This window comes from Manis pentadactyla, chromosome 8 (assembly GCF_030020395.1).
Source record: "Manis pentadactyla isolate mManPen7 chromosome 8, mManPen7.hap1, whole genome shotgun sequence".
Lineage (NCBI taxonomy): Eukaryota > Metazoa > Chordata > Mammalia > Pholidota > Manidae > Manis > Manis pentadactyla.
The window spans coordinates 112,816,893-112,841,214 of NC_080026.1; the positions used below are offsets into that span (position 1 = coordinate 112,816,893).

The 24,322-nt window shown below is 39.1% G+C and overlaps 1 protein-coding gene across 7 annotated transcripts in view; it reads left to right on the plus strand.

The window, feature by feature from the left end:
• Positions 1-2,466: 2,466 nt before the first annotated feature.
• Positions 2,467-24,322, plus strand: part of GBF1 (golgi brefeldin A resistant guanine nucleotide exchange factor 1) — a 131,115-nt gene continuing 109,259 nt past the window's right edge. For 5 of the 7 annotated variants that reach the window (XM_036898628.2, XM_057506257.1, XM_036898634.2 and 2 more), the window contains exons 1-2: positions 11,778-11,883; positions 13,213-13,279. In XM_036898628.2, the coding sequence (XP_036754523.2) occupies positions 11,788-11,883; positions 13,213-13,279 (163 nt within the window). In that variant the 5' untranslated portion in view covers positions 11,778-11,787. Of the gene's footprint in view, positions 2,738-11,777; positions 11,884-13,212; positions 13,280-24,322 lie in introns of those variants that run through there. The other 2 variants (XM_057506254.1, XM_057506255.1) reach the window with 2 other exon arrangements.

A 24,322-nucleotide genomic window follows, 5' to 3' on the forward strand; every position in this document is an offset into this window, starting at 1 on the left:
TGCCACCACGACACCATCACCAAGTGATCTTGGACAAGTAACTTAACTATACCCCCTACTCCCGTGCACCCTTAAAATTAAAGGGGACTTTTGCTGGATCTCAGGATTTGGGCTAGGCCCTCTCAACTCTGGGTGGTTTGCCTGTCAGTCTTCACCTTTGGCTTGCCCAGGCTATCTTTTCCCAGCCTTAATGATGAAACCAGGTTCAATCCTGCGGGCAAAGTGTGGCCTTGGTGCTTGCTAGTTAGGAAGTTCCAAGGGACAGGACAGATGTTCCAAAGAACAGGTGGAGTCAGGCTGGGTTGCCTGAGGGCCCTAAGCCCTGTCACACAGTATGCTTCTAAAGTAAATCTGACAAGTCATGTCTTTGTTTAAAACTCTTCGATGTCTCCTGACTGCCCTCAGATAAAGGTCAGGCTCCCTAGCATGGCAAACAAGACTTTCAGGACCTGACCTTGTCTTATTCTACAATCTCTCATTGGTTTCCTGCACAGCTCTGGCCTTTATTCTGACAGTAACATATTTCCAACCAGTTTTCATCTTGCCAGCTCTGTCCATCCTCCTAAGCTCCAATCAGGCCTCATTTTCTCTGGGAAGCAATTCCTCAACTCTCCAGCTAGCTAGCTGTCTAGCCTCTTTCTCCCATAACCCCCCATTAACCCTCTCTACTCCCTCTTTTACCCTACCCACCATACTGAAGAGATCAGCTTATGTGTTGTCCCCTATGATAAGATTTAGGAAGGTAAACACCATATCTTCCTCATGTTTCTATTCCTAGGAATAATGTAGGAACTCAGTACTGAAATTTCTGAACTGTTTTGCCTGGTAAAATGATGGAACTAAGAAGGGACTGGGGCATTGTCATCTATCTCCTCCTCATCTCTAACCCATAAACCCATTTAGGTTATTTTTTTAATATAGTGGGGAGGGTTTGGCCCACTTACAGGATTTTCCAGTGGGCTATCAGGACCTCTCAATCTGAGACAGGCTCAGGAAATCAAATCCCAGTTTTCAAATGAAAGGTACTGCGGAAACACTTGCTAAGATGGTTGTATCCTCCCTGGATGAAAGAGGCAAGCCCCTCAGCTTGACCCAGAGACCAGGGCTCAATGAACAAGTACAGGGAGCTGTAGAGGAATTCTTAAGGTCTGGCGTAAGGTCTGATGAGTTCCTTAAATTGGAGGGTCGTAGCACATGGTTAGACTTTGGATGTCTGGTTCTGAGACCACATTCCTATGGGGTTAGGTACGGAGTTTCCCTGGACTTGTGTCATCCATAAATTGGGGGAAATGGGGAAAGAGTTGACGTCTTTCTTTTATTATTGCCCCCCAGCACTCTTCAGGTCTTCAGGGACACCTGGGCTCTATTCCAGCAGAGAGGCTGAGAATTCCACCAATCAATCTGCAAGAAAACCCATCCTCCTGTCTTCTTTTTATACCTTTCACTTCTAGGTAATTGTAAACATCCTAACAACCTCCGTCATCTCTTGAAAGGGAAAGGCAGCTGGGGACAGAATAGCGAAGACTGGGGTTAGTGTCTAGTCCTTAGGCTTCTTAGCGGGTCTAAGGCAAACAGGCCTTCAGTTTCCTGCCACTGGTGATGTGGACTAACCTGTGTAATTAGCTTTTTTTCCAGGTAAGTAAAGAGTTTCCAAGGCTTAGTATGAGGGGCATACCTGGGAGTCACAGTCTCATAGACTAAGGCATAAGAGGTAGTGAGGGGCAATGAAAAAGAGAGGTAGACTGTGGGTGAGGACACCTGGGTTTGTCTCTCTGCCCTGCCATCAACTAGTTATGTGTGCATGGGGGCCATCTTTCCACTCTGGAACTCATGTTTCCTGCTCTGTAAAATGACGGGACATGAATTAGCTATCTAAGGTTTGTTTCTGCTACTTCTCAAGTACACAGAAACAGAGTCGGGATGAGATAGATATCTATGAGAAGTCAAACAGGGCAGGCAGATGGGAGGGTGCGGGAGAGGAGGTTTTAATAAATTTCGGGACTGGTCCTAGGATGGAGGGAGTCCAGGAAGTCGATTTCTCAAGGGGCGTGGTATTGGCCCTGGTGACTTTGATAGGGAGTAGAGGGAGTCGGCGGAGCAGGGTCGCCCTCTCAATTCTCTCAAAACGGACCACGCCCCTTTCCCAGCAAATTGTAGCTTTCCTCCCCATAATGCCTAGCAGCCTCTGCCAAGTCGCGCTTTGCAACCGAACTCTGCCTAACTCCACCTCTTCAACTGCCCTGCACAATATTTCACTTTTTTATTGGCCTTTATAACTGTCACTCAGAGAGTCCTCGACTTTGTTGGTTATCCCCTACCTACCCTTTCCTTTCCCTTGTAATCTCGCCTCTTTAAGCACTATCCACCTCCCGAAGCCAACATCCTTTCTTGGATTGGATAGCCGGAATGCCACTTCTCACGGTGCAAGGCTACGATTGGCTGTGGGCGGAAGAGCTCGCGCAGTTACCAAGCAGCGGGCTAGACTGAGGCTAGTTACCACGTCAGTGAGCTGACTGGGAAGGTAGCCGGCTCCACTGCCCGTTCTGGCCGACTGTCCCCGGCCTTCTGTGCAATCCCTGACTTAGGTGTCAACTTCCAGGAAACGGGCTCCTTCCTTTCTCCCATCTGCCACCAGAGCCGCGAGAGCCACTCAGAGACGCCTTCGGGACCCGGGCGGGACATGAGCAGCGGCTGCCGGTCCTGGGACTAGGCCCCGCCATTTTGGATCCGCTGACAGGTCAGTGAAGTCTCTTTCCAGAGTTCCAGTGTCGTGAAGGCCGCCCTGACATCGCAATAGGGAATTAGGGGAGGAGGGCCCCTAAATTGGATCAGCCGGGTTGAGTTAAGGACGCAAGGGCAGGTATTAGACGAGGGAGAGATTGTTGTGGGAGGGAACTGGGAGGCGTGTAGGGGGCAAAGGTCAGGCCCCTACCGCAGGAGGGGCAATTTCAGCTCTGACTTCTGATCCTTTGCGGGTGCCCCAGTCCTTCTTTTGTTCCTGGACTTAATCTAGTCTTCAGCATTCTAAGACCCCAGTCCTCGAAAGCTGAAAGCAAACCTGAAAAAACATTATTTCGACTTTTCAGGGTTGACAGTTAGACCTTACATAGGAGAGTCTCTCCAGATTCTGTACAGAGCCCACTTCTATGTGACTGTCTCATTAGTACAGCTGAACTGCTTCTTTAGTACTGGATGGTGAACCGGTTGAACCTAGACACAGGTGGTGAGAAGGGGTGTGGAAGGATCAGCCAGCCTTGTGGGGACGTGGGCTGAAAGAAAGCTTTCCTCTTATAGGGCAGTTGTCAGTCTGGGTTTGTATGTAAACACTGGACTCACCTTCTGATCATGTTTCTTCCTTTACACAATCTTTTACAGATGTTCTCTTTTGGCATATGTTTTGGTTGGCATTTTAGGCCCAGGTCTTTTCATTTAGCTTAGGGAGATGAGGTTCAATCATAAGGAAGCCACCCTATAATGACATATTTGGCTGAGAGCAGAGAGGGATTTGAATTACCCGTGAAGTTTTCGAACTATTGGCCTGTATTTTTTTTAGTAGGTAAAAAGAATCATGAGAAGTATTCAGACAGTTTAAAAGTGTTAGGGTTAGGGCAGAGGAGAGAATGATGGAGGATAACCCCAAAAGTGTTGGTTATGGCACTGTGCTGAACTTCGGTAAATTGCTTTTTTGTAAGGCTGTAAAAGTCCCCCACAAGTAAAGAATGTCTTTAGAAATGAGCAATAGTGTAGACAGTGTTTTTTAGTGTACAACAGAAATTTGTATGCCTTGAATTCAGGTACATGAGGCACTCCCCTGGGCCCTGTGGAGGATACAAATGGAAAGGTCTGTTTTGGGATTGTTCTGCTTAGTTTATGCACTACTTACAAGCAATAAGATATGTGTAGTGGCCTACCTAGAGCATGAAGTAGGGATAAAACACTACCACCCTCATGCCTTTCAGCATGTAGTGGGCACACAATAAATATTATCTGTACTTAGGATAAGTTTTAATATGTGATCCTGACTTGTGACCTGCTTCTGGCCCTGGCAGTTAGGACTCTTGCATGGGGAGGTAGTAATAAGAAGGATCAAAACTTCACTGTGTTAGAAGGGAGAACTATCTAGGGTCTACAGTGACTAAACTCAGTTTCTTTCTACCTAATGCCATCTGCCCTCCTGAAATTTTGCGTGTATGTGTGAGTGTGTGTGTGTTGTTTGGGGATAGCATTTATTATTTGTATTTATTGATTTAAAATAAGTGGGATGGAAATGCTACAGGAAACCATTTGCTTTTAACTTGCTGATCTAAGTTGCAGAATTTCTAAAAAAGTAATTGAAAGTGGTTAGTGAAATGACATTGTCAGCCCAGAAAGTATCCAGGTCTGATGGGCATGCCTTGTTCATCTGGGCATATTGAGTTGATTGAGTCTAAGACTAGACTGTCTATTGTGGCAGTCTAGTCTTTGGGTGGATAGTGTGACCAATCCAGCATCTTTTCATTTAGTCCTGGAGGTGACTCAGGCATCAAAAGATGTTTTCTTTCTTTACTTAAAAAAGTCATACTTCCAGTCCCCACCGCAAATCACAAAATTTGTTCATTTTTCAAGACTTGTATTTGAGCTGCTTTTTAAAGGTGGCTGTAGACAGTACATTCTAATCTTCACAGTGATGCTCATTGGCACAGTGGGAACTTATATCATAGACACTTCTCATGAGTAGCTGGGCACCAATCCCATTTGAACTTTCAGTTCTACAAGTTCCACTACTATTTTACTTCTCTGTGTTGCAGAAGGTGTATGACTTCAGTGATAGGATACTGCAACTGACTAGTGTGGGCAAAAGAGAGGAAAAAGACACAGCTCCTGCTTTTGGGGAGGCTCATATTTATACAGTATTCACTGGAAGGATCATTCTAGTCTTTGTATGCCACTTCTTTTGATTGATCACAGTCTGCCCCTGTGGTTCATTGTGACTAATTAGAGTGATTCTGCTGTTGGGGTAATGGGAGAGTTGAGTTGAAGAGAGAAAGAGGAGGTTCATTTTACCCTCAGTCTGGGAGAGCTGTGTAAATGTAATTGGCAGCTGTTTAGTTTTTATTGTTACTGTTTTTCTATATTTTGTTATGTTCAACAGCGGTGTTTTATGAAGTGAAAATATAATAGAACACTGTGGTGATTTGGAACTCCAGTTGTAGTGGAAGTGATCATGGAAATAATGATTTGTTGCCATCATATAAGCCAGGGATTACAAGCTCAAATGCCTGAGTATCAGGCAAGTAATGCCCATGAGTAAAGTGAGCCAGGTGGGAATGTATTAGGATGTAGAAGGACTGTAGTGTACTGGAATGTGGGCACAGTGTGACCAGTCTTCCCATTTTTTAGGAGAAACTGGAAATTCAGATAATTGTACTTTAAATTGTTAACTAGTTAAATTTTCTAAAAACCCTTTTGCAGGCAGAACGAAATATATCTGTGGAGTGGATTCTGCCCAATGACTGGATGATGACCCCTGATATACAAGATGGGCAGGCCTTATGAGGCTTCTCTATATATAATCATACAGACTAACTTGTTATCTTTGTCCTGTTATGCCAACTGTTACCCTTAGTTGTCACCTTCAGTGCCCTGAGTGGTTAAAAGATGAATGAGAGAGAAAAACTTTGTTAATTTTTCATCTTTGATTTGACAGAAAGGACATCTTTGGACGGCTTGGGACATATCTTAGTAGGTTACCTAGCATTTAGTTCTTGGGATAGACTCAGAATCTCCATAGAGGGAGGAAGTGGCATGTCAGAGCTGAGGTACACTGGTCACCTGATTGTCGGGTTTGGGAGGATTTTCTAGTTGTGTCCTGTCAGGGCACCAGCATTTTTCCTGGTTTGACTTTCTCTAGCCTCCACCCTTTGAGTAAATTTCTTGAGCCCAGAAAATTATTGACTGTTTCAGTGATTCTTGGTCACTCTCGATAAAGCACAGAACTATGGTATGTTCCTTGGCCAGCTCTGTAAACCTTATATACTCTGTATCTTTAGTGCTTCTCTGCAATCTCAAGAGATTGAGTTAAGATAAACCTTGGAAGGGTCAGTTGAGGGTTATTCAGTGCTCTAGTACCTTCTGCTCTCTCAGAAAGCCCATCACAGTTTTCTTGGTTTGCACAACTCTGTACTAAACACTAAAGCACCATGAAAAAGAAAAACTTGAGCCGTTGCCTTTGGAGAGTCTAATTTCTCATTGGGTAAGGACAACTTTTAAATGCAATTAAGATAAAAACCTTAAACAATGATGTACTTTTCATAGAAGGAATGTGAACATGCATATATATAGCAAATGAAGAGACTTCAGGAAGATAATGTTAAAACAGAATGGGCTGGTGGGTAAATGTGGGTTCTTTTGTCTATAGGGTGGCTTATATCAAAGGTTTGTAACTTCTGGTACAGAAACAAATATGGGATGCGGAAAGGTTTGCTTGCCTGATGTAGAGTCCTTGTCTTCTATGATATCATTGCTCTCACAGGAGCTGGATATGAGCTGCACCACTGCTGAAGTATTAGTCTTTATATTCGTTCATTCATCTATTCATTCAGTATTTATTTATCCTTTTTCTCACTATGTGTCAGGCATTGGGGATAAACAGGTGAATAAATCATGGTCTATTCCTGAGATTCTCATAGACTCATGGGAGAGACAGGTTAAATAATGATGTGTTTAAATAGAACTATGTACAGTGTTATGTGGTGACAAAAAAGGCGTACTAATATCCTCTGAGGGTGTGAGTTAGCTAGGTAAGACCTCATGAGCAGGCATATCATAACAGCTGACATTTTTTTTTGTATTACTATCCCTGGGTACCATGCTTTGCAGGCATCTTATTTAGGCCCATCAATAAACCATTGAGAAGGTACTGTCTCCATTTTGCAATGGAGAACTGTAAACTGGGGGTCGGAGAGACCAAGAAACTTGGCTAAGATCATGTAGTAGTAACAGTCAGGACTGGAACTCAGGTCTGTCTTGCCTCTGAAGCTTGTTCTTTTAACCATTGTGGTATTCTGACTGACTCAGTGACTTTTGGTTGGAATGAGTAAGGTTTTACTGCTGACAAGAGTGGGGAAAAAATGTTCAAAATGGAAGGGGAACAATATGTACAGTGACAGACAGCAAAGACCATGATTTTAAAAAGAAGGAACTTTTGATGGTCTATTTTACACATACAAAGAACTTATACAGCATATATGGAGCATCAGTGTCCCCCACCCAGTTTAAAAAACAGAACACCACAAACACTGAGGCCATGTATACCCTTCCCTGTTAGTCGTATCCCCTTAGCCCCACATCTACCTCCAGCCGCTATCCTGAATTTTTTGTGAGTTTCCCTAGGGTATAGTTTTAGCAGTGGATTTGCTGAGATTTATGATTTGAAGTTATTCAACTTTGCAAGATAATGCCAAATTGTTTTCCACGTGAGTCATATCAATTTACATACTCACCAGCCACTTGGTCTGCATTTTTATCCACTCTTAGCATCATCAGATTAAAAAGTCTGTGCCATTTTGGGGATGTAAAATTGTATCTCATAATTTTATTTTGTAATTTTCTTGATTATTAATGAAACTAATGATCTTTTCATATATTTATTTGCTGTTTGTATTTTCTTACTCTGTGAAGCCTATTCATGTCAGTTTGGGGGAGAATTTGTCTATTCTTACAGTTTTGTGTAAGTTAATTTTTATACATATTGCTTCTTTATTAGTTAAATGTGTTACAGATTTTTTCTCCCAGTTTGTGACTTATCTTTTCCCTTTTTTTAATTGTGTCTTTTGAACAAATGTCCTTAATTTTAACATGGCTTAATTTACCAATTTTTTTTATGGGTTGTACTTTTCGTTCCCTGTTTAGGTGCTTTTCCTTTATGCTGAGATTATAAAAATGTTCTCATAGATTATCTTCTAAAGGTTTTCAAGTTTTGCTTTTCCACATTTAAGTCTTTAATTCACTTGAAATAGAATTTTTTGGTTCTATGAAGAAACAATTCCAATTATTGTTCCTATTTCTCCTGCTTTTTTTTAGATCTAGAAGAGTTGCCAGTTAATATAGTGATTCATTCCTCTTTAGATCTCCTTGGAGTGAGTAACAGGGATGTTGTAAAGCACCAGGGGAATGCTATAGACCCAGCTTTAAACAGACAGTGCTTTCAAAGGTTATATTTGACTCAAGAGACTCTGGGCCAGTGGCTTATCTGGCTGGGGATGTTGGTGTGTATTTGGTTGTTCCTTATCAAGTTATTTCTGATACAACACAAACCTTTAAGTTCTTTTCTCCTACATTTATATGAGGTTTCTGCAGGCCTTAGTGACCTTGTGACAAGGTGTTCAAGGCCATTGGCTATCAGGCAGCAGGTGGTTCATCAGAGCATCCAATTTGAAGCTGAAAGACAAATTCTACTGGGCGATTCCCTGGGTGAGGAGACAAATGCTCAGAGGCCTGGAAGGAGATTAGGCAATTTTCCATAGTCCTTGAAAATAATTCATCTTCATTCTCTAGGTGTTTCTTTTTTGCTAAGAAGCTTAAGATAATGATTTTTTTGTTTAGATCTTTTCTGCCTTAGGAAGTTGTTAGTGTTCGGTGCCTAATGAATTTTGAGCAAATTTTAGGTAGATTACTTCAGTTGGAATCCCAGTTAAAAATTTATTTCCTTCAGGAAGCCTTCCAAATAGCATGAGGATCCTATTAGATCTCAGTTAGTCCCATTGGCACTTTTGTTTGCAGTTTGTAGTGTGGTGGTGGTGGTGGCAGAATCCACTCTTGGTTGCTATACTATTCTCAGTATGAGTGTTTTCTATCATTCCTTTAGCTCTTTGAAAGAGAAATTAAATATTATTATTTTATAGATCCCCTTTTCAAGCCCCTCCGCAAATATTTTTACAATGATAGATATTCAGTGTATATATTGAATAATAACTACATATTGAAGGCCCTCCATGATATGTCACCATTTGCTTTTCTAGCTTTACTGCTTTCCTAGGAATAATGTTCCAGCCAGTCTGGAATAAGCACGATCCCCTAAATGGGTACTAAATATTCCCGCTGTATAAGCCTTCTTTCTTGCCGTTCTCTCAATATTTTTGACTTTTTGAGTCCTGTCTTTCTGTTGCCTTTCCAGAGCCCTCTGCCAGAAATAATTTTCTTTGCTTCCCTACTGTGACACTGTGTATCACTCATGTATTGAAGATATACATTGGTTTGTGTGTAAATGTATGTATTTTATCTAATCTACTAAACTATAAATTCCTATGGGTGAATAGGGACAATTCTGTATGACCGTGCTTAGCATTTTGCTTAGCAAGTGCTAAGTAATATCTGATTGACTGAAGTAAAAGTTAGTTAATTAACTTTGATTCTTGCTGTTAATCATTTACACATGGAATAGTATAACTACTTTTCTAAAGAGTCTATTCATTTTTTTAAGGGTCAGTTAATTAAAATTTAAAAATAGGTAATAAGTAATGTATCTATGTAACAAAATTCAAAAGGTACAAAAGAATATGAAAAGTAAGTCTTCCTCTGCATACTTGCTCCCCAATTCCTTTCTTTGGAGGTTAACATCTGTTAACAATTTCTTAAAAATCCTTCCAGAGATTGGAGCATATTCATCTTGCCTAAATAACTTAAGGAAGGCAAGATACTAGAGATTATTGTGATACTTTTCTCTTCTGATACTTTAATTATTTTTGAATTTTCTTCTATTTCTTGATTCCCCACCTCCTTATCATTGTGTATGTTCTCATCATTGAATCTCAGGAGAGAACATTATGCAGCTAGGGCATTTGGAAAGCAAATACTTCTCTGAGACTAAGTATTTTGTAGGGTTCTCTTGTGGATTAGGGGAGGTGTTATGGGCCTGGACAAAATTGCTACCAGTTCTTTATTGTAGTGGTTTTATACTTCTGATTTTCTGAAGGCAAAATATGTAAATGGAACTACTTGCAGGTTGCATTAGTTTCCCCTCTATGTCTTGGGTTCAGTTTTCTTTTAGATCTTACTAAACTCTATAAATTTCATAGAGTTACATTTCATCTCTTTCACCATTATAAATTTTTAATTATATTTATGGTATAGTAATACATTCTCCTAAAAAATTTAAACATTATAGGTAAGGCTAAAGTATCCTCTGTTTACACCGCAATATCATAGTACTTTCTTTAGAGATATTATAGTTGAGTGTGGGGTACATATGCCCAGACCTTTTATTCTGTGTGTATATATCTATATTTGTCTGTACAAAATACATTAAGTACACTTAACAACATGGATGACTTACAGTGTTTCAAAGGAGTAGGGCAAATTGCAGAAGAATACATACAATATGTTATATAAGGTGTAAAATATGCAAAATAATACTATATATTGTTTATAGATACATATTATAAATGAAGTGAAAGTAGAAAGCAAATAGAAGTTTAACAAACATCAAACTTTTGAATAGTAGGACCTATGGATAAAAGAGAGGAGGATATGATTAGGAAGGACACACAAAATTTCAGTCGTACTATTCTTAATCTGGATACTTGCTGTTATATTACTCTTTATATCTTTCTGTGTGTTAAATATTGCATATTTTTAAAAACAAAAATTTAGTATTTTGTGTGGGTTGGGTTGGTTGATTTTTACATAAATGGTAACATACAGTCATATACTACAATTGTTTTGTTTTATTTTTTTTCATTCCACAATATGTCTGAGAGCTCTTTACATGTCTTACTTGCTTTTTATCCTTAGCACTCTGAAAGATGCCTTATACATAATAGGTGCTTAATAAGTGAATAAGTCTGGAATTCCTTCTTCTCTTAATCCTGATAGCCTTCTGTTTTAACTTTCCTTGAGCTTGATCTAAATGTTTGTCTAGTGTATATCTCCCCTACTCCCCACTTTTTTCTCTTCTTTTTAAAATTTTGTCTTTCTGAGAAGGGTTTCTAAATAATGGAAACTGGTAAGGTTGGTTTTATATGCTCCTAGGATTTCTTCTATGCCAAGAACAAATTCTGTTTTGTCATGTTTTCACCTGGGGAGAGAATTAAATATCTTTTCTAGGTGGTGTTCTAGGCAGCAAAGAAAATCCTGTTGTAGTTCAGTTGGGAGCACTTAATATTTTAAAATGTATTTCAGCTTCACTTCAGAGATTCATATAGAAGCAACTTTAAAAAAGAGTCTTTCTTTCAGTCTGCTTATTAGAGATTCTAGGCTGTAAACAAGTGAACTTAACTCTTCAGAACTATTCAAAGGTTGTATCACTGCTACTGTCCAGTTTTCTAGAGCTGGCTTGGCAGAATGGATGCAGTCTGTAAGTTGACATTGTAACGTGGTTCCAAACCAAGGCTGTTTTTTCTAACAGCCTTCATTCTTTTGTTGTAACATGAACCTGCACTATTACTTTATTGAGTGGATAAAGAAGAACAAAGCGAAGATCTGAAATGTGTCTTTAAAAACTGTAACACATGTATCTGCATCTAAGGCCTCTTGGGAGAGATTTTTGTTCTATGACAATTGACATGCCTTTGAGAAATTTCCAGATTGATGATTTTTGAGTTTTATCTTGAACTTCTCCATAAGAGCCAGGTAGTTGGATTCATAACATAAGATGGACTTTATCTCATGCTAGTATTACAGGTGGGAAATCTTCGTACTGAAAAGTTAAATCATAATTCTAACCTTATCAGGTACTAATTTAAGCATGGATATATGAGTAACCAAATACTAACTAGCTTTTCTCTTAACTGTTTTGGTAGGTTTACCAGGATGGTGGATAAGAATATTTACATCATTCAAGGGGAGATTAACATTGTGGTTGGGGCCATCAAACGAAATGCTCGATGGAGCACACATACTCCACTGGTAAGTGAGGAATAGACAGATAGCTTTGTCACTGGGTTGTAGGGGATCTGATGTGTACTTAAAATAGTAATCCATTTCCCAGTAATAATGAGAATAGTAGGAATTCAGAATTTCTCTTGGTATCAAGGAATCTTCTGTTTTATTCCAAGTAGCATCAAACTTACAGGCTGTCTTTTTTGCTCTGGGGCCCAAAAGATGGTACCATTCTTTTAGCTGTTTTTGTAAACAACTTAGTCTAGTGCTTGGTACCTCTTTAATATGCCTAAAAATGTACAGAAAGATTGTTTATCTGCTAATTCCCTAGGGCTATAATTAGCTATCAAATACATTTAAATTGGCTTAGTTATTGGTACATGAAGTATGATTTGGTGATAATATTCCTTGGAAGTTTGGCAAACTACCATATGTAGAACAGGCCATATCTTGCCAAGCAGATGAATAAGAAACTTACCCTGTTACTAAGCTGACTTTCTTTGTTACATGTGTATGTTCAAGGATATCTTTTGTTCAGTTATACAAGATAATCTTTGGCACAATTGTAAAAAAAAGTTTAGACATTTCTAGCTTAGTGAATATATAGTGTGTTCGGAACTTTTCGCATTCATTATAAAAATGGATTGTTTTACAAGTGAGAGTGGAGTCAGGGTTGTCTTTGAATGAATATGTGTAATTATGTAATAAGTATGAAGAAGGAGAAGATAGAATAATACACATCTTAGTCTGTTTAGGATGCTATAACAAAATACTATGCATTGGGTAACTTACAAACAGCAAAAATTTATTTCTCACAGTTCTGGAGTCTTGAAGTCTAAGATCGGTGCCAGCATGGTTGGTTGAGGGCCCTCTTCTGATCTCAGACTTCTCATTGTGGAAGGGGTGAAGGAGCTCTCTTGAGCCTCGTTTTTAAGGGCATTAGTTCCATTCATGAGGGCTCTATCCTCATGGCTTAGTAATCCACCTTCTAAAGGCTCTGTGTCCAATACCATCACATTGGGTTTTAGGATTTCAACATCTAAGTTTTGAGGAGACACAAATATTCAGACCATAGCACATATAAAGGACCTGGCAATCTGTGGTAGCTTGAGTGCTGTGGTCATGGTGTAGATTAGTACTTCAGGATTTACTATTTTAGGTAAGCTCAGAGTACCTCTATGAAATAGAGATGAGGAAACTGAAGAAATGAACCATGGCCAACTTTCTCTTCCTCAGAAGGAAAACTTACTGGGTTTTCTGGTTGGATTCAGAAAAAGAGCCCTATTTACCTATCCTTTATCTCCTTTTTCCTTTTTGTCCAATAATGAATTTATTTTTTAAATGTATGTGTTACAGGATGAAGAACGAGATCCTCTGCTGCATAGTTTCAGTCATCTAAAGGAGGTTTTAAACAGTATAACAGGTAACTCCCCACATCTAGGTAGGATTGATTACTTGTCCTGGTTTAAAAAAATGTGATTTATTGCAGGGATGGACAAACTTTTTCTGTAAAGGATGATATAGTATGTATTTTAGGCTTTGTAGGCCATAGCAACTGTGCAACTACTCAACTCTGCCACTGAAGCTCGAAAGCAGACATAGATATTACTTAAATGTATGAACAATAAAATTTTCTTTAATAAAAAAAGTATAAGCCAGGTTTGGTTCACTGGTGTACTTTGCCCCTCATTTACTACATTGCTGAACCTTATCCTAGAATTCCTAGTAGGGTGTCCTGCTTTAGTGGAGAAACAGTGTTAATACATTAAAAGCTTCCTTCATTGTTTGAATTATAAGTAAGTTATTTTGGGTTATTCTATTATTACTATTTTTTCACTACTTTCTTTACCTCATATGCCACAAGATAGGAAATTGGTGACACAAGTGAAGTTTTCAAGTACTTGCAACAAAACCCTTCTCTTATAGAAAGTCTTTGTTTTTAGGGCCTTAGCTTTATGTAAGTCAATCTTTCAGTCTTCATGTGTTCCCAGAATCTTTTGACCCTTTTTCACTGTTTTCCTATCATGATGACCTTATATATTATTCATATGTTTAGAGTTTTCAAAGCCACTTTCATGTTTATTATGTTATTGAACTTTATACAACCCTGTGAGGGAGGTGTGGCAGACATACAGACTGAAAGGGTAATTCTCAGAGTTGTGTTCTTCTGTTGACTATAAAGGGCTTTTGCAATGTATATCCCTGGAATGGTTTCAACTAGTAGCATATCTAAGACCATAATTGAAATACTTTTTAGGCTTCTTCAAATTAAATAAACAGTAAACAAATAAATTTCCTCCTTTCATGAGAAATGTAGGAGAATATCTGCAGAAAAATTCCTTTTTACTCTCCTAAACATGGGCTGAAGTTATCTCAAGGTTCCCTACATATTTTTTTTAAAGGACAATGTCACTGAATTGAAAAGCATTGGAAATGTTAACCAAGAAGGATCAACTGTACAGCTCCAAAAAGGAGGTGGTTGTTAGCTGGTTAGCAGGGCTAATGCTGCAGCTGAGCGACATGTTCTCATTTTATGGCCTGTACTGTAAGTGATTTGGTTTTTAGAAAGTTGGCTGCTTGCACAGGCTTTTTTTCTTTCTTTTTACTTTACAGATAAAGCTAACATATCCAAATTAGAAAGGAAACATGTAGTGTGTAGATATTTACAACTCTTTTTGGTGGGCCAAAGTTCGGAGTACTATCTTCCTAAGAGATAGTAAGAAAATTAGACAAGTTAATGTATTTGGAAACATTTGCAAACATTTTATACACAGCAAGGGATTGTTATAAGTGGTTGGGAATACTCTAAAATGGCTGAGATCAGACTGGAGTAGCCTTGTAGGCCTTTTGGGTACTCTGCGGATCTTGAGTTGCTGAAGTAGTACTGGTATCCCACACCTGACATTTCTCCATGCTGACATATCCCAAGACTTCAGCTCAGAGATCGTGTCTGTGGTGAGTGGGTGCAATCCAGGACTTGAAATCTCTAGACCATTTAAGAGCAACCAAGTTGAATCTGCTGCTTAATTTTCCTACATCCTGGGATAAGGAATCCAGATTATCTGCTGCTTGAAACTAATAAAGCCAGAATGTGCTGAGGAGCCAGTTCTGTCAGTGGTACTATGAGCATAGCTGGGAGTTGCCAAGCTTTCCCCTGGAGTGAGGAAGAAGGTGGTAGTATTTTCCAGGTTCTAACAGCTATAGCAGATGTTGAAATGGTGCCTCTTAAGGTTGCCCCATTGTTCTTGGGTTTTAACATATTACCTTCCTGAAAAAAATGACAGAGTGGACCCAAAATAGAGCATTCCACAGTGTTCTGGTTGGTTCTGACCTCCCCAACCACACACACAGTGCTGGCTTCCAGGAGCAGGTTTATGGATCAGCTGCCCCTGTGGTCCTGGACTCTGCAATCCATGACCAATTTCTTGTTTCTTTTACTGGAACAGATTTTTCTGATTGGCAGTGTCAGGAGGACTGCTTTCTTGGAAGCCTGTTAATGATAGGAGGCCGGGAAAAGGTTTTGAACATAGGAAGAGAAACTGAAGGGACTGCTTGTGCTATGTGATTGGGAATGGTGTACTACTTAGATTGGAGGAGGTATGGCAGAAATTGTAGGACTTTCATTTAGTTTAACTCATGAAACTGACTTGTGCTTGGTCTCTTTTTTTTTTTTATTGTAAAATACACATAGCATAATATTTATCATTTTAACTATTGATAAATGTATCATTCAGTGGCATTAATACATTCACGAAGTTGTATAACCATCACCACTATCTATACCCAAATATTTTCCATCATCCCACAAAAATTCTATACCCACTAAACAATACTGTACTTTTGGTGTCATATCCAAAAAAATTGTTGCCAACTCCAGTGTTATGAAACTTCCTCCTATTTTTTTTTTTTTTTGGTAACATTAATATACAATCACATGAGCAACATTGTGGGTACTAGATTCCCCCCATTATCAAGTCCCCACCACATACTCCATTACAGTCACTGTCCATTAGCATAGTAAGGTGCTATAGACTCACTGCTTGTCTTCTCTGTGCTATACTTGGGCTTGGTCTCTTTTTACAAAGGCTTTCCATTTGCATTTTTCCAGGCTATCTACTGTGTTGGTTGGTTAAAAATGCCACTGTTGGAAATGAGTGGTTCATTGGACATCGTCAGTAAACCAAATGCTTTTTTTCCATTTCTTATAAACAGATGACGTTTAAATTATAAAAGCATATGTACTCCTCTAGAAGTATTAGCACTGTGAAGGAGATAAGTCTTTTGTCTTTAATAAGGTTGGCTAAGTCCATACCAGTTATTGTCACAGATACATATCTCCGGACCACATTTGTAGTCAGTGTTTGCCCAAACTGTAAGAGTACTGTGTAAGTGTGCTGTGTAGCATTTAGAGCAATGGAATATTCGAATACAAATCTAGAGAGGGTTGCACATGGAAGATAGAAAGTGCTTCTAAGAGCAAAGTTTGCATATTGATACTTTGGATGAAGCCGTAGCTCACCACCAGTGAGACTTGACTGTTGCCCCTGATTTGGTCCTTAGGTCTCCTTAGTATTCCTTTCAGGAGGTTATTCTTGAAGGAGTTAAAGTAAATGTGTGGCTGCCTGGGAGGGGGCATGGGAAGAGACTACTAATGGATACAGGGTTTTTATTGGGTGATGAAAATGTTCTGGCATCAGGTAGTGGTGATGGTTGTACAACTTTGTGAATATACTGAAAAACATTGTACACTTTAAAAAGGTGAATTTTTATGACATGAATTATATCTTAATTTTTTAAAAAAGCAAATGTAGGCTAGAAAACTGATGGGATTTGCCATTTCTTTCTCAGGGCTCAGAGCTATGGAGGGAAGCCTCTGACCATAGTTGCTACTGTGCTTTGAGCCCATTTCCCAGCAAAGGCAGCATAAGGCTCTATTCAGCCTCCTGGCTGGGTTTGTCCTTTTATGTCTCTCTCATTAACTCAAGAAGCACATGGCTTTTATATTTAAATTTATTCAAGCTGTAATCTTTGACATTTGAGTTAGCTTTTAGTACAGTTTTGCATTTATAGTAATATATATTATGTATTTTCTCTATCCCTAAAGAATCCGTTTTAATCTTTTCCGGATGCAAATTTCAGGCTGTCTTGTCCCATCTCCCATCTCTTGCTCTCTTTCCCCTCCCCCCATAGAGTGTGTTTGATCAGGTGTGGCAGGAATATCCACTGTCAAGCTGCGCCCTTTATATTAGTCAATATTATCCTTCTTCCCCCTCCCTGTCTGTCTGCCCCTTTGGGCTTTCCCAGTTGATTTATAATTTTGGAATTCTCATCGGAGTCTGTAATACAGTTTGTTCATTATTTAACCAAAACCTGTTTAATGAGCAGAGAGAAGCAATGTAAATGTTAGGCATGTTGCAGTGATGTACCTTTGTGCTTCTCAAAGCAGGCGGGTAGTTAACTCTGTGCTGACTGCAGGGCTGGGGTATTCTGGTCTTCGGGGCAGAAGGACCACTGACTCTCCCTCACATCTGCCCACTCCCTACTCCAAAGTCACGTTTCCTTTTATCGTTCTAGAGACCTTGTGGGGGCTCTTTGCTTATTGGAGTTATCGTCAATCTCACACTTAGACCCGTTGGTAATATCTGTGGCATGGGATAGGAAATGTGAAATACCAGGAATGAAATACCAGGAATGGCATGAAAGGAAAAGTGAGATACCAGGAAACTTATACTGCTTTTGGTTTTATGTTTTAAAAGAGTAGACAGTTTAGAAGAATCCTTCTAGCCGACAAAGTCTGTGGTCTTTAATCTCTTTGTTTCAGACTAGACAAGTCCTTGCAAGCCTTAGTACACTTCATCTAGTATAACTTCATGGAAAGTTGTGAATTGTGGTGTTTGGCTATAGTCATTTGCCTCTAGATTTAGGCTGCCTTTGTTCTTGGTCTTTACACTTAAATCACTATAAAGATACTCTTTTCCAGAAAATTTTGGTTTAAAGCAGAGAGGAAGGAACAGTCTAAAAGTATCACAACCAAAATCTTCTCATAAGGGATCACCTCTTTATGACTTGAAAACATTCAGAGCCAGGGCTTGAGAAGGACTTCTTAGTGGTGTGTTTTGGGGTGGAGGAGGTGAGATATGTAGTGGTGGTGGGGTTTGCCTTTGGAGATTTAACTCCAGGCCTTTTTAATTCTGAGGACCTGTGAGGACTGTAGATATTTAGCATAAGACTAAGGTGGTCTTGAGGCTCATTTTAAGCACCTGTTTTAACTGTGAAACTGTTCTAGCTTCTTCGACCTTTTCTTTCTGGGATTCACCAAGATTTGGATTCCTTCTGGGTCTGGCTTATTGAATCGCTTCTAACCAATACTTTTTGGTTAGAGTATCTGCTATGTGGTTGGCATTTTGCTTAGTTACTTAGGCATCAGGTCTCTAATAGTAAATAAATAGCCAGACTTCCTGTCCTTATAACTACTGGTTTTGTAAGACTAATGGCTCTAGCTGACAATCCCAAAGCTAGTAACTTTTGTTGTCTCCACTCTGTGCCATATGGTTCCCTATCAGGCATGGAATGGATGATAGTGAATGAGAGTAATCTATTGCCATCTTTTTTTTTTTAAGGTATCACTGATATACACTCTTATGAAGGTTTCACATGAAAAACATTGTGGTTACACCCATATTATCAAGTTACCCCCCATACCCCACTGAAGTCACTGTCCATAGCATACTAAGATGCCATCTTTTCTTATTCCCGGTCTTTCTCTTGCCAACCACCAAGCCAAAGAAATTAATTTAAAAATTATAGTTTCAACATTTGCTTATTTGGCTTTCTCATGTAAAGCTGGTCTGGCTGGAGTTAGATATTCCCAAAGACATTGATGGGTTACCTAGAGTAATGCTGAGGGATAGGGTATTTACTCACTGAGCTTACCTGGACAGCAAGATACGGTATGTTTGAATTTAAGAGGGAAAAGCAGGTGCCTAGAGAAAGTGTATGTATCAAGAATTTATTTAAATATAGTTAATCCTGGACAAACACACCTGTAGGGTACTGTCTGTCTCAACCTTTGTGAATTAAGAGTCTGAGCTAGGAGGTTTGAATCCATATTATCTCTAGGGGTTTGCGAGAACATTTAAACAGTCTGGAAGCCAACATGGGAGGAACTTTGACTTAACACCTGTCTGGCCCAGGCCTCTTAGATATAGCTTTCTGTGTAGAAGTGAAGCTATTCAAGGATGCCTTGTACCTCAAGTTTAATCTGTTTCAGTTAGAACATGAAAAGGGTAGAGAAAAGAGATTTGGGTAGTCCCTCTCAGAAAAAAGATAGAGTAAGGGTACATTATTTGAAAAAAATTTGCTAGAGTTACCATTTCCCCTACTAATAGAATGTATACTTTATTTTTTCTATAGGAGCATGTAGTTTGGAGAATAGTAAAGTAAGCAATATATCATTACTAATCAGCATGAGAAGAACATTGAATGAATGAGTCATTAGCTTTGTCCCACTTGGAACTACGCTTGTGAATTGTTCAAGGTCTGACTAAGAGGAAACTGAAAGAACCAAGTATGATAAAATTTGGCAACAAATTCATATAATGGGCTGAGTGTTGGAAGAGACAAAGTTGGGCATACTTATATAAGTATCCACTTCTTGTGCCTTTTTTGACTTTGTTGTTCTATAATAAAATATAAGACTATATTAGTTTGAAGATTGTTGAGCAACACATTAGGATGTGACCTGAATTTTAGTCGACTTTGGCATCTTAGAATCTTGGTAGTGTGAGTGGCCTCAAGTCTGTGGGCATTTCAGCACAATTAGAGAAAATAAAAGTACTGTGGTTCTTTTTTTCCCCCAGGGAATATTCATATCAATAAGGTGGCTCCCAAGAGGCCTGTATTTTTATTACTTTGTTGTTTCTTTTTACTGGGGCCTTCCAGAAATGATCTGAACTCTCTTCCCTTGACACTTAAACCAAGTAGTTCTTCCAAACATTTGCTTGTCCTTGAGACTAGAAAATGAAGACTTTCTGGAGAAGAAGCAGCTCTGTATTGTCTGGCTTCTTAGGGGTCCATCTCTCCTTAATATTCAGCTACACTTAGCATCAGAGCTGGTCTGCTGGCACACTTTCCGTTACATGTATCTGTGAAAGTGGGTCGTGTAAAAAAGGGCATTCTTAATAGCTTAGTTCTCAAAAGCAGAGGCAAAGGAACCTTTTGTTTCTAATAGAGGTCAGGGAACAGTGGGACAGTGTGGTCTATGGTGGGTGTCAAAGTTGCTGGTTTTCTGTCATTGCTATTGTCCTCTTTAGCACAGCCACCTCTTGAGGCCTGAAATTTCTCTCTGGATATGTGCCTAACTTGCCATGACAGCAGTTAGATGAGTAAAAAGAGGGAAATCCAGCTGCTGCTTTGTTTTTAACAAGGAGGCAGAGTCCCTTCTTTTCCACCCACTCAAACTCAGGGCAAGCGCCAAGAGGGTTTCAGAAAGAGCCAAATGGTTGAAATTCAAAGTGCAGTTTTGAGTAGGAGAGTTACTTCTTTCAGCCTGGCCCCCTCTAACCACCTCTCTATGTTTAATTGGTCACCCCAGTTTCTAAAGTGATATTGGATATGTTTATGGAAAGAGTGAGTACATTTGTCTTTTCTCTCCTGGCACCCATTAGAAGAAAGAGCCAGGTATAGAGCAAAATGGAGATTAGATAATTTCATCTCAGATCACTTGACTAAGAAAGGGTGACAGATGGAGAGCAGTGACTACCTTATGCTCTCAGTTTTGCTTCTGGAAACTAGGAGATAAAATGCTCCTTACCAGTTTTGAGGCCTCAGTTTGTTTCCTTTGGTCTTTGGAGACCCTGAAGAACTTAGATGGACAAGCACTCCTGGCTGCTTGTTGGCTAGCCTCTCCTTGCATGCCTCCTCTGTAACACCAGCCTTCTGTTACCACTGTTACCACTCTGAGCTGAGTTGTGAAGGGCTGCCACATGTGCATACACCACAACTGACGTCTCCTTGTTCCACGCTTATTGAGCGATTACTTGCCCATTTGTGGAACTCACATTACTGCCTTGGGTTTCTGGCTCAGTGTGAGGTAAGGGCATCCAGGAAGTGACTTGATAGATTACACATCAGAGGCAATAAATTGGCATTTGATTTGGTGGAAAGGCAGGGCCAGATGTAGTGTGGGAGCAAGGGTTTTTCTTCAGTCAGCCATGAAGCTTGTTTCCAGGTGTCCTGGAAAGCAGCTTGGGAACTGGAGGCTAAGGGTAGTTGGGAATATTAATTGGGGAGTAAAAGGATCAAAAGGACTTCATTGTTATCTGTGATGGGCCCTGAATTGAGAAAAGCCCTTTAAAAGTAGAGACAAATGAAATTTCCCTGACATTGATAGGAATTTTTCCACTGATTATTCTTCCTTTTCAAGTAAAGTGAGATATTAATTGGCAGTAAAATACAAAACTTGGGAAGTGGTTAACAAGGGTTTGCAGAATAAGAAAGTTTCATTCCACATGAGCTTTTTCATGAAGGTTCATTCTTCATGAAAGTTTTAGAAAACTGCCTCCAAATTGATGATAAAGTGAGAGCTTTATTATGACTGTCCTACTGTGGTCTAGACTTGGTAGCTTTCAGACTGCTCGTTGCATTCCATTAGTGGATTGTGATATCATTTTAAAGGGTCACACAGCATTTTCTCCTCAATTTTTTATTAAGGAAACTTGCAAACATACCAAAATTTGAAATAATACTACAATGACCACCCATACTCCACACTTAAGAGTAAAAATTGTTATTGTTTACCATATTTGCCTTATCCACATGTGTGTGTATGTGTGTGTGTGTGTGTATTCTTCATAAGCCATTTGAAAATAAGTTATAGACATACTGACATTTCAGTCTTGAATACTTCAGCATGCATCCTAAATAAGGACATGCTCCTGCATAATTACAATACCATTATCACATCTCAGAAACTTAACAATAATTTATCAGTATTAGCTACTGTCTAGGCCATTAAAAATTTTTTGCAGTTTGTCCCCAAGTAGCTTTCTATTGCTGTACCTAGTTTTATCAACCAAAATCAAAGCAAAATTCTCATTTCATTGGGTAGTTATCTCTTAAGACTTTAAACTTTAATACAATTTTCTCCACCCTTTTTTCTCTTGGCATTGACTAATTTTTTGACACTGACTTTTTGAAGAGACCAGGCCATTTATCTTTGAATGTTCTACATTCTGGGTTTGTCTCTGTCCTTGTGGTGTCATTTAACTTGTTATTCTATCTCATATATTTCCTGTATTCTAGAAGTTAGGATTAAAGGCTTAATTCAATCCAGGTTAAACATTTTTGGTAAGAATACTTCATAGGTGATATTGTGTACTTTGTATTATATCACCACAGGAGGCAGATACTGTCAGGTTGTCTCACTAGTGGTGCTCTTAAGTTTAATTACTTGTTTCTGGTGGTGACTGCCATACCTCTTCCTTTTAAAACAAACTTATTTTTCTCCTTGAAATAGTAAGTAATCTGTGAGGCAGTAATTTGGCACCTTGTGAATATCCTGTTCTTTTAATATCCTTTTACCTAATGATCGTCCACGGATATCTTTTTGTTAGACTTGTTTATTTCACCTGGGATTGCAGAATGATAATTTTTTAGTTCTGTCATTCTTTGTATATTTATTAGCTGGCATACTCTGTAAAGATCAGTTTTCTTTCATAAAGTAGAGGGTGAACCACAGTTTCTCCACAGAAGGCAGGGAAAATACTTAATTCTTTAATTGCCAATTTTCAGAGTAAGGAGTTAGTATTAATAATGACTGCTAATGGTGGCATTCCATTAGTGGATTGTGATAACATTTTAAAGGGTCCCCCTCTTTTTTGGCGGCTTGTGAACTTTTATTTATTCAATGTTTTACAGTTAATTATATTTATGATTATTTTTGGTGCTCAAATCATTCAAAACTTGGCCAATGAAAGACCCTTTGTTTCTTTGATGCCCCTTTGAGTACTTCCTTGCTTTCTGGTATAAGCTATAGGAGGGGGAAAAAGGAACAGAAGAGAAAGTGTCTGTGCATCACACATAATAAGGATAAGTATTGTTGGGGGAAATTTTGTGTCATTTAGAAGTGTGTGTATTCTGGATTGCAATGGAAACTTTTTCTTTCTGTAAGGTCATGGTTGAAAAAGTTTGAAAGCTCTGGTAGAGCTTGTGATTTACTTGTGGTTTGAATTTGTTTCTCTGCAATATTATTTCTTGGGTAAGGAGTCAAAGAGGGTGTTGAGTTCTTGGCATTCTGTGAAGGACTCTGTAAAGTACCTTAGCCCCTTTGACCTTTGGGAACCAGTGGATTATTAAATCTCTATCAAGTTTGGTTTCAGTAAAGCATTTTTATCTGTCTGTTTATCTATCATCTATTATTTATTTAAAGATCTACTATTACATATTATTTCCTTTTTTTTCTCAGCTTTATTGAGATATGACATATGACATTGTATAAGTTTAAGGTGTACAATATGATTTGATACAAATATATTTTTCAAAATGATTACCATAACAAGGTTAGTTAACAAATCCATCACCTCACATAATTACAATTTATGTGTTGTGTGTGATGAGAACATTTAAGATCTACTTTCTTACAGTTTCTCAGCTTTTGCGATTACATAAGGACTGCAGGGGTCATGTCAAAAAGTCTATGGGCCATTAAAAAATGGGTGGAGGATCTGAACAGACACTTCTTCAAAGAAGAAATTCAGATGGCCAACAGACACATGAAAAGATGCTCCACACCACTAGTCATCAGGGAAATGCAACTTAAAACCACAATGAGATATCACCTCACACCAGTTAGGATGGCCAACATCCAAAAGACATGACACAACAAATGCTCGGGAGGATGTGGAGAAAGGGGAACCCTCCTACACTGCTGGTGGGAATGTAAATTAGTTCAATCATTGTGGAAAGCAGCATGGAGGTCTCTCAAAAAATTAAAAATAGAAATACCATTTGACCCACTCCTAGGAATTTACCCTAAGAATGCAGGAGCCCGGTTTCAAAAAGACATATGCATCCCTTGGTTTATCGCAGCACTATTTACAATAGCCAAGAAATGGAAGCAACCTAAATGTCCATCAGTAGATGAATGGATAAAAGAAGATGTGGAACATATACACAATAGAATATTATTCAGCCATAAGAAGAAAACAAATCCTACCATTTGAAACAGTATGGATGAAGCTAGAGGTTGTTATGCTCAGTGAAATAAGCGAGGCGCAGAAAGACAAGTACCAAATGATTTCACTCATCTGTGGAGTGTAAGAACAAAGAAAAAACTGAAGGAACAAAACAGCAGCAGAATCACAGAACCCAAGAATGGACTAACAGTTACCAAAGGGAGAGGGACTGGGGAGGATGGGTGGGAAGGGAGGGATAAGGGGAATAAGGGGCGTTGTGATTAGCACACATA